Raw genomic sequence first — 10,865 nt, 5'->3', positions numbered from 1 at the left:
GCCACCGCCGCCGCCACCGCCACCGCGTTCGGATGAGCGCGACGACCTAGTGGACCGTCTACCACTTCGTGACTTGCTCCTGCTCTTAGACTTCCGCCGTCGATTGTAACGCTGTTGATGCTGTTGCTGCTGCGATTGTTGTTTGCGCGCTTTCTCGTGATGCTTCTTGGGCGCGGATTCGCGGCTCGATTCAGACAAGCTGCTCGTGGACTCGGTGCTGCTCGACTCAGAATCGGCGGATCCCGATACGGTGCTGCTCGGCTTCGCTACCTGCTGGCCGTCGGCCGCCGGCGCGTTCTGCGGCACCGCCGCTGTTGGGCTTTGACCGCCGCTCGACAAAGTCTCGGACGCTTCTCTCTGATTATCTACCGTTTCTTTTTCATCAACTAAAGTATGACGTCAGGAAGTTACACTTAATTTCCCAGCAGCGACATGCGGATGGGTTGTCTGTCGAAACATACCTGACTCTCGGCAGCTAGTATTACCGGTATGATTTTCCTGTTGCTTATTACTGTACTGCTCTTCGCTACGCTGCTCCTCCTCCTCCTCTTCCTCGGCGAGCCGTGCCTCGATCTCCTCCTCCGTCTTGCGAAATGCCTGCTGTCGCCGTCTCAGCGTTTCCTGCGAAATTGAATCGTGAAATAAAACGGTGTCACTTTTGCAAGTTGAGTTAATCGCGACAAATGATTAATTTAACAGTACTGCGAAACTAAAATCTATTTGAATTTTTTAACTTTTATAGATACGTAGAGTGATTTAATATAGGCGTTATTCACCACATTATCCTTTAGTAAGATTTTTTACTTTTGAAACAGAAAATTAAAAAGTGCTTTTGAAACAGAAAATTAAAAAAAATTTTTTTAAAGAAAGATCTTTTGTCTTTAAGAGAAAACGGGAGATTTATACAATCAAATCCAAGGCAACATTTGCGAACATATAATATTTCAGAAAAAGAAATAAATAAACACAATTTAAATCTTATTGAGCAAAATCTTCCCCCTTAAGATTGAAAATCATATTTTTAAAGAGTCATAGAGGACGAATAACATGCATATCGTTATTCATGGATTGAGTCACTTTACATATCGATAAAAAATGATCCAAATTAAAAATTTCGCAGTGTTTCCTCGCGTAAGAAAATTCCTACCTTCAACTCTTCATCGCTATCATCATTCTGAATCTGCGCGTGTTCACTCTGTTCCTCCTCGGACTCGCTGTTACTGTCGTTATAGATGCTCAGACCTACGGCAGACAAGAGCCAGGAATTATATCCGTTTAGTGCGCACGCGACACTCTCAATGTCGGAGCGACAGAAAAACAAATAAAAAAAAGTTAAAAAATATATGCAAAGGCTCGGCTCTGGCTAATTTTCACAGCCGTTACTCTCATCAAGAAACGTCCTGAGAAAGAGCACGAGAGAGAGAGAGAAAAGGAGAGGGGGGGAACACCTCTCTTTCGGTTGCAGCGATAAATAATTTCTACGAGAGAACGGCCGAGTTTAACATTAAGTTAAACTTGAACTTGTGCGTAATTACGCAGTGTCCCTTTTCTTTCTCTCCTTTCTCACGAGTCACTGCGTCACTGTTTCACGGCCGTTCCCTACAGATATCGCCGTGCGTTACAATAGAGCGTCAAAGCGTACTCACCGAGTGATTCGTGAGTGATCTGAGCAAGAGGGGCCATGTTGAGGGATGCGACGGGGGTCTCTCCTGCAGGGACTTACAATACACACGCATTTAGTAATCAATCGCTAAAAGTGTGCAGTACCGCATACGGATAACGCCCCCTATAATATCGAATGGCTCTGATCAGCCCATTCGCGCAAGGGGGGCGAATCATCCCTTCGCTTCCTCTCTTATGTACCTTAAGAAATCTTTAATAACATTATTCCACACTTATAAGTCAAACTATAATATTCTAATATGCCCTAAAGAAAAATTACATCTACATCGCGCGATGTGCTACGCAGCTTGTAACTTTTATTGCCGGAACTTTGAAGGATAAAGTTCGCAATGCATGAAACGAAGTTTGTTAGAGATACTTATAAAAACTCGGACAAATGCCTTTAAAATGTTTACAAATCAAATGATAAAACATGCCCATGCATAGATGGGTATGACAGATATAACATTTTCATTAATTGTACACACATTAAATATTATTAAATTATAATATCTAGACGTCCTTATTAAAACAATTTCAGATTGTTAAAATACTATTTACACTATGATATAAAAGTATATTTTAGAGTGCCTTTATCATAGAGATATATCGCGAAAAAGATCATTGCCGGACATAAGAATGCCGGTAATGTAAAAATGTCTTAAAAATCTGTGACACGTAATCACGGGACGATTACGTGATTAAAAGCGAGATAGATAGATAGATAGATAGATAGATAGATAGATAGATAGATAGATAGATAGATAGATAGATAGAGAGAGAGAGAGAGAGAGAGAGAGAGAGAGAAATGTGTCTTACGCTACACGCAAATCTCTGAAAACGCAAAACATAGGATGTCCTGAAATTGCCGAATAATTAAGTCTACATGTTAAGGTATCTCTGTTTAATGCTCTCAAACTTTGTATTACACAATCGCACAGCTTCGTCGCAGCGTGGTGTCGCGAGTAGACTCATTGACTCGGATTCTGTGCCCCGATGGGCGAAAGCACGGAAATTCAATTGGTTAGTTCTATCGTGTGTATCTGGGGGGGTACCTTTGGCACGTGCGCGGCTCCAAATCTCCCTGCATACCGCACCAATTTCTTCGTTCGTCACTTCCAGAAGTATTTCCGTCAATGATCTTCTCACTTTCAACATCTGTATAACAGAAGACATGATGCAATCCATTCGGATATCATTAAATTCATTATAATTAATTAAACATATATTGGATATTAATTTAAATTATTTTGGATCTTTGTTTAATAAACTTTATATCACACTTGTTGATACCTCGTATCTTTTACTTTTATGTAATAATTTTTGAAGTTGAAGTTATTATTACTTTTTTGCGAAGTTGAAATAAAGAACTTTTATTGAGAATATAAAAAAATATATAACGTGTATTATTTAGTAAAAATAGTATACTGACGCCAAGTTAAATCCCACACCAACCATGCTAAATTAAATAAAGAATACAATCCACGTGGTACTATCTTTAATCTTTAATACAATGAAACCTAAGGATATATCTTTGTATTCCTATTGAAGGATCTTCCTATTCCGATCCAAATGGCTTTGATTCTTTTTACATAAAATTTTTATATGATAATTAATTTAAAGATATTTTCTCTTCCAACCTAATTGTAAGTAGTAGTTGTTTAATTCTCCTTAAAAATATTTAAAACGTTAGCACAAAATTGCCTTGTCTATTCAAGTATTTGCTACAAAAAATTAAATAAGTAAACACTTGGCGCTGCTTCTAATTGGGATGAAATGAAAGCCTAAATCTTGCCCTTTTAGACTATAGATTGAAAATTAAGAGCCGTTAATGCAAAGAATATGTAAGTAAGGAAATTATATTGTTATAAAATGTTAATAATATAATATTAACATTTGCTTTTAAAAATAGCAGGATTCATAAATATTTTCCAGTATTATGAGCGATAATGTATATCTATGGCCACCGCCACTTAGTTATTGTACTACATTTTGACTGTTAATTTTACAGGGAAATCTTATGGATGAATGCAATAATTGGATTCCAGAACAATAGTACAAAATGATATGCTCCAAAAGAATATATCCGAGTAAAAAACTTTTTGAGGACCAAAATAAAAAAACTGCTTTTTACCGAGTCTTTTATTTCTAATTTCTAGTTTTTGTTTAGTCATTTTCATCTTTATACTTACCACATCCTGTAAAATTTCCTCTCGAGACCGTTTCTGCACAATCGGGACTGTACTAACCGCAGCAGTCGGACTCTCATCGGGTCCCGTATGAGACTCGGGCGAATCGGCGTCCCTGAATCGTGATTTTCGCGGCCGGACAATGATATCCGGGGTGCGATCGTAGCTCTTTTCCACAGATTGTTGTCCGCGTGCGTTATTCGTATCGAAATCCTGCTCGGTTTCCTTTTCCGAATCCGAATCCTGTAGGAGCAAGTGACAATGGATAATTTCATGTTTTAAAATCCGCAAAGTCATGGACAATGCTCAGCGAATTTATGATCTTTAAAGTTTGGACAAATATGACTATACAGAATTTTCATCATGTCGTTTTTTGCCATTTGACTTATCAATCATGTGTCAATGCAATGAGGATGAAAATGAATCGTCACTCTTCCGGTTTGGCTATAAAGTATAAATTAATTTTTAAGCTCAACACACTGTAGACGACTTGAAATAAAGCCGAAACATTTGTAACATTTGTATTATTATTATTCGCGTTACAGTGATTAAAAGTTTGTAAATTGACAAATTTTATTATCGTCTTCGCACTAATTACCGCGCAAAAACTCTCATTAGCTCTCGATTTGTTTTTATCTTATTTGACATTCTCTCGAGAGTTACTCTTGTTTTGTAATATAAAAAAACAAATATGATTTAATTTTTTCCCGAAATAAGAAGATCATTTTCGCTATATTTTACAAATCTATTCTATGAATTGTAAATATTTTATTTAAAAATATTTGTTTAAATATAATTTGAAAATTTTCTTGTTTTCTTGTTTCTGATGTCATAATCTGAGATAATAATTGAGTGAACGAACGTTTTATTGCTTACAAATTTACTCTTGCTCGGATTGAGCACTGCACGCGCTTCATCCTCTGCTTGCTTGCGAGCTTCTAATTCCTGCTTTCTCAGTATCTCTAGCCTTTCTTTCTCCATGGCTTTCTGTTTCTCCTTCTCCATCTTCTCCAGACCTTCGCGGATCCATGCCGGCAACTGTCTTCGTTTTGCGGCGTCTACACAAAATGGATTAATAAAAATGTATAACTAACGATTTGCGTTGAAATTTCATAATTGCCAAATCAGCTGAATCCGTTTCAACGATTACAAGCTGTTATATTATCCGTTATAATTTTTACCTATAGTTGTAGTAGTATCTTCCTCCGGTGTCTTTTCTCTGTCATCTCGACCTCTAATAGAATCCATCGCTCTCATGTGAGGTCCTCTACTTGCATGCCTCATGCCCTTCATAAAAGGAAGCGGCTGTGGTGATATTGCATTAGGTGGCTCACCAGACCAATAGTTAGAAACCTGATAAACAGATTTATTAAGGTACTTAATGCAACATGTGGCGTCCATATAAAACAGTTGATTCAGTCAGTGAGTTCCGAGTTCCATCTCGATCCCCATCTCACGTATGTCTTGACTTTATAAGAAATTGATTAAAGAATTATGTAATTGAACTTTGTAAATAGAGAATAAATTATTTATTACTAATAACTTACAATTTTACCATTTTTAATTTCTCATCGTTCTTGGTCATCGTTTCTCTTATATTGCTTTGCAACTAACGAGCTTTACATTTACTTTATTTATTTGCTCAATTTCAACTAGATATAAAATAAGAAAGTACTTAAGAATGGACCACTCGTAAACCTTCTGGGGTCTTCTTTCAACCTAAACTGTTCTGTGCCATTCTAGAACAGAGATTTCACTTTCTTTCATTTCTTTACCTGATTATATGGTTGTCCAGGTGGCACCGAATTATACGAGTACAGCGACGGTGCAGGGGGAGGTGTGTTGAAATCAGTAGTGGTCGATATCGTTGGTGCAGGTGGAATAACCGGTACGGCTGGAAGTCCAATTGGTTTGCCATCGGGATCTACGGTAACACCCGGGGGAGGAACGCCACTCCATTCCCAATTCCCGGTTCCAGATGTTGAGGCGTTCCAATGACCCCATTGGTTCCACTGAGTCCAGGCTTCTATTCCCGTCAATATTATATCGCAATAAGGAAATCTCTCTTGTTGTCCAATTTCAATAGTAACTATTCATTATCAATGTTAACATGGATGATTCAACTTCTGTCCAAGATTTTCAATTTCTCCGAGAAACAATAAAATGCCATATCTCTCGTAACAGTAGGAGAGTTCTCTCTGCTATAAAATGAGAGCAATCCGAGGCACACAAACTTATAAAATAATGATGACAAACATGAATAGAGCTAGTACAAGTTCAAGCAGCGTTGTATCCTCAAGTTTTTGACTAAAGAAGAAATTAAGATCCAGAAATTTTATGGCATTTGCAAACCCATAGTTTTGGCGATAACAAATATTCTTTTCAAATCTCAAGTATATGAGTAGTGTATGAAAAGTCAGAAATGGCCGAGAGGATTTTCATCAAATAATTTTCACCAAGCAATAGCTCCAACACAACAAAACCAGACTTTTATTTTGCAAGTATAGCATCGTTGCGAAAATTATAGAATGTGTGCGCGCGCGTGCGCGCGTAGAAGGATACTTGTAAAGAGACCTAAATCGAAACTAATACTGGCCTGTCACAACTATCTGAAATCTAAATCAATCTGTCAGGATTGATTCTTCTTGAAATATATTGTTCAACAAAAACTTAAAAATTTTTTTATATCAATTCAATTTGTGATTTAAAAGCTGAAACAATTTCTCAAAACTAACGCTTATATCTAATTTCAATTATTATCAACAAAATAATAAACTAAATAGAAATATGTTTTACATAAAACTTGTATAATTTTTTAATATACTTTATAACTGTGTATCTAGATTTTTCAAAAGAAATACATGTATCTCAGAGCTTGATATTTAATAATATATTTCAAGAAAAATTAAATCAAGGCACCTATTATGGAAATGTTTGGAATGGATTATGATCAGAATTATTCAATTTTTTCTAGAAAACACAATAGGAATTTAGGAACTAATTGAACGATTCCGATCGGAATCCATTCTGACTTGTTCCATGATAGGTGTCCAGTTGTCCCTAGTAGTGACAACACATAGTTTCATTGTCATTATTAAAATTCTGAACGGAAATTAAACCATCCAAATCAGATGTGCTTTTTCACCGGATCCACTGATGGTCGGTGCAGGTGGTGCTGGAGGCACGTCATCGTCCTTAGTATCCATGTCCATTGGTGCCTCTCCACTACCATCATTAGCAGAACATACAGGATTTATGCTGGGTGGTGGTGGAGCTGGTGGCACGACAGTTTCCTTCATCTTTATCCATTGCTGCGCCAGAGCAGCCCAATCCACTATTCCAGATAATAACAATAAATTCATATATTTACTTATTCTCCATTACCAACACATTAAAAAGTTTTATAAAGAGAGGAAAGGACAAGTTAGAATTGCTTTCCAATCAAAATTTGGTGTATAAGATCTCATGTGATGATTGCGAGGCCAGCTATGTTGGCCAAACAAAAATAAAATTGAGTATGAGAATGATACGTGAACATATTTCAGATATCAGCAAGAAAATGGGTTTTTTATCTGTCATATCCGACCACCGTATCAATTTCAACCACAATTTCAGATGGAATGAAGTGAAGATTTTAGACAGTGAATCTTGCTATAATAAGAGACTGATATCTGAAATGATTCACATAAAAAGGCAAAAACAGGACTTAAATAAACAAAACGATACAGAATCTTTGCTTGAATCCTATCTGCAGATTATCCAATCCCTCTCCCCCTCATAATTCCTTCTTTTCTTTATGTACATCCACTTCCTTCACGCTTTCATCTACACTTCTATCCCCTCTTAGTTCCCACTTTCCACTATTTTCCAACATAATATTTTCCTTCCTTCTCTGGATGTTAATTTTTTATTTCATAATGTCTCATAACACCGAAGAGACAATACATTGTTTTACTTCTGATCGCATTGTTTCTAATTTTATCCGACTTTCTACGCCAGAGACACTTTTAATTTTTGACTGAAGAATGGTTTTTTACATTAAAGATATTTATATTCGTATTAATTTTAGTACTAAATTATAAACTCATATAATGTATAGATATACATTTTACAAATTTAACTTTCATTAATTTTTGCAATGTATCATCTCAATGCATTATATTGTCTGGTTTACTATTCATAGCAATTTCTTCTTTTTACTGTAACAATAATCTTGCGCTGAGATATAATTCTTGTATAATATATTTTATCTATGAAACTAAATTCATTTTCATGCGTTATATTCTCTGATTTACGTTATATCAAAGAACATTATTCAAGCTAATCAATGATTGACTTCAATTATCTAACATTATTCAAGCAGTTCAATAATTGACTGCAATTAGCTATTGTTATGCGACGACTTTTTCCAAGATACATTATAACTGTGTACAGGATGATAATTGTTTTTATGTTACCAGCGTTTGTTAGAGAGAGCAAAGTATAAATTTATATTATGTTTTGTTTTTTTATCGTTTGTAATATTATGTTTTTAACATTGATAATGATCCAATCGCGATCGAAACGTTTGTTTTTGTTTGCTAGCACATTATATTAAATCTTAACTAAAGGATATTGTTTCTTTTACTTATGTCCAAACTTCTATATTAACGATGTTTAATTTTATAAAATAATTTTTGGCTCGTAGCCCTTTTTCTTTATTGTTTAATAAATTCATACATTAATAATGATTTTAGTTTGTTGTACAATTCTACGATGGTATGTACAAATGTTTCAAAGATTATTATATATAAAGTTATTAATCAATAAATCCATAATACAAATGTGTAAAACGTCCAATGTTGACATCGTCTGTTCGGATGTACATTGTGAATTTATTTCTATCAAACTGCTAGATGTTGTTCATGTTTATATCTCACTTTTACATAATAGCATAGCACATGAAATGTTGTAACATTTAGTTTATATATTTATCTTTTTAAATTTTCTTTAGAGCCAGTCTTGAAAGGCCATATTTGTATATCACTGTCAACTACTGAAAATCTTTAGTTCTCGTTACGTATACTATACGTATTCTATACTATACTGACATCTGGCAGTAATATATGAAAAAGTAGCTCAATTTTTAATCTTCAAGAGACATATTCATTTTAAAAGTTTTAGGCCCAATTGCATCAACGTTACTTTAATTTTAAGCGAGGCTTAAAACTCTTTCTGGCTCTCTCTCTCTCTCTCTCTCTCTCTCTCTCTCATCTTTAAAGAGAGAAAATGAGAGTTTTAAGCCTTTGCTTAAAGTCAAAGTACCTTGGTGCAATCGGGCCTCAAAGAGTTAACAAAATTGATAAAGAACTGTGATAAAGAATTACTAAAGGCTGAAAACTAGATAGAAATTACAAGGAAACATTTTGTACATCAAACATCATCCTGCATATACATTTCTATGTCTTTGAACATCAGAAGAGCAGAATCAGTACAAATATAAGGCTGAAGATTTGCTACCCTGGGCGACGACTCACCTTGATCGTTACTCATGTTTTGATAAGCGGAAGGATTGAGCGCCCACTGAGTCGGATAATCCTTCCCCTCAAACATATCCCCGCTCATCTTCATTTGCGAAGGCGCACGGTCAAGATATCGACTAGGTAATAGGTATCTCGAGCCAGTTTGTGTCTAACCTACCACGGTCTATCACAGAACATACTCCTTGGCGCCACTTCACTGGGATCGGAAGTGACTTCGGAAAGTGGAAGCGCTGCGAGAACGGCGTCCTCGCGTACTTTTCTTTTTTGGTCTCAGCTTTCTCTCTTCCCGGCGATGCTGCTTGATAGAATTTCAACGTTCAAACGTGCGTCTTGGTTGATCTTGGTGCGTTTCTACTTGTTCGGTGACAATACTTTTCTACAGTTGTACCGTATGCCCGAAAAATTATAGCCGTTACTATTTGGAATTTTGGATGCGCCTGTGTGCTCCTGATCAGCTTGACTTGACACAAGCGACGACTGGCGACGACATATGTCGTACGTCGTACGACGACGATGAGGCGGATGAGGTGCTCCACTCCCCAGGATCTTGGTCAACTTTTACGAAATGTGATCCCGCCCGGGATTTAGGCGATAGACAATGTCTACGACGTACCCGTAGCCGTAGACACAGACACTCCACCAGAGAGGTATCAGACATCTCGCCGCATCATGCAGTGCCGATACAGCATTTTAAAATAATGGCTCCTGCACACTGCACACTGACGTGGAGGTGGAAACGCTTGCCTAGGCTGCGTTCAGAAACATCACCCGAGTGCCCCCGCGTATCGTATTATCTTTGTTGTTCACTCAGTGTTAAACAAGGATAAGATCATACACGGAGATACCCGGGTGATGTTTTTGAAAGCAGCCCTAGACTGCCTAGAGTCCTATATTTATAAGGCCTGTTCTACAATAGATAAGCGATAAGCCGTAAGAAATTAACCAATCATAGGCGATTATTCTTCTCACACTTAACTGTGATTGCTCAATTTCTTACGGCTTACAACTCGAGACCCTATTGCATCCTATTGTAGAACAGACATAAGAGAAGCGCACTCGACTTATGTCAGTATCGCAAAAGTACTAGAAGAAGTACTAATGCTGGATTCACCCTGGATCCGATGTGCGTCGTACGACGCTCTGCAATCAATCAGAAAACAGGATTTCGCTCCGTATCATCGGTATCATCGATACAAAATAAAATTCTGCTTTCTAATTGGTTGCAGAACATTGTACGACGCACGTCGGATCCAGGGTGAGTCCAGCATATGGGTGCATTCCGAACACTTCTCAGTTTAGTTACCCCGGATCTACAATAGGTGTTTCAAGCCTTAAGCTGTAAGAAATTGATCGATCACAGTTGAATGTGAGAAGAATAATCGACTATGATTGGTTAATTCCTTAAGACTTAAAGCTTACTACTATATTGTGTTTGCGGACTTAGTCTGGATCTACAATAGGTGTTTTAAGCCTTAAGCCATAAGAAATTGAC

The 10,865-nt window shown here is 36.8% G+C and overlaps 1 protein-coding gene across 1 annotated transcript in view; it reads right to left on the bottom strand.

Annotated features, from left to right (window-relative positions):
- The window catches only part of LOC108767953 (arginine/serine-rich protein PNISR), a 12,360-nt gene extending 2,899 nt beyond the window's left edge, over positions 1 to 9,461 (bottom strand). The window contains 11 exon segments of the mRNA XM_018518104.1: positions 1 to 386; positions 462 to 621; positions 1,148 to 1,242; positions 1,647 to 1,718; positions 2,718 to 2,820; positions 3,855 to 4,094; positions 4,728 to 4,909; positions 5,033 to 5,204; positions 5,627 to 5,877; positions 6,997 to 7,185; positions 9,368 to 9,461. Of these exon segments, the coding sequence (XP_018373606.1) occupies positions 1 to 386; positions 462 to 621; positions 1,148 to 1,242; positions 1,647 to 1,718; positions 2,718 to 2,820; positions 3,855 to 4,094; positions 4,728 to 4,909; positions 5,033 to 5,204; positions 5,627 to 5,877; positions 6,997 to 7,185; positions 9,368 to 9,461 (1,944 nt within the window).
- Between the last annotated feature and the right edge of the window lie 1,404 nt (positions 9,462 to 10,865).

This window comes from Trachymyrmex cornetzi, unplaced genomic scaffold (genome assembly GCF_001594075.2).
Source record: "Trachymyrmex cornetzi isolate Tcor2-1 unplaced genomic scaffold, Tcor1.1 scaffold121, whole genome shotgun sequence".
Classification (NCBI taxonomy): Eukaryota; Metazoa; Arthropoda; class Insecta; order Hymenoptera; family Formicidae; genus Trachymyrmex; species Trachymyrmex cornetzi.
The sequence above is the reverse complement of the archived record's forward strand: the minus strand, read 5'-3'. Positions and strand labels throughout refer to the sequence as shown.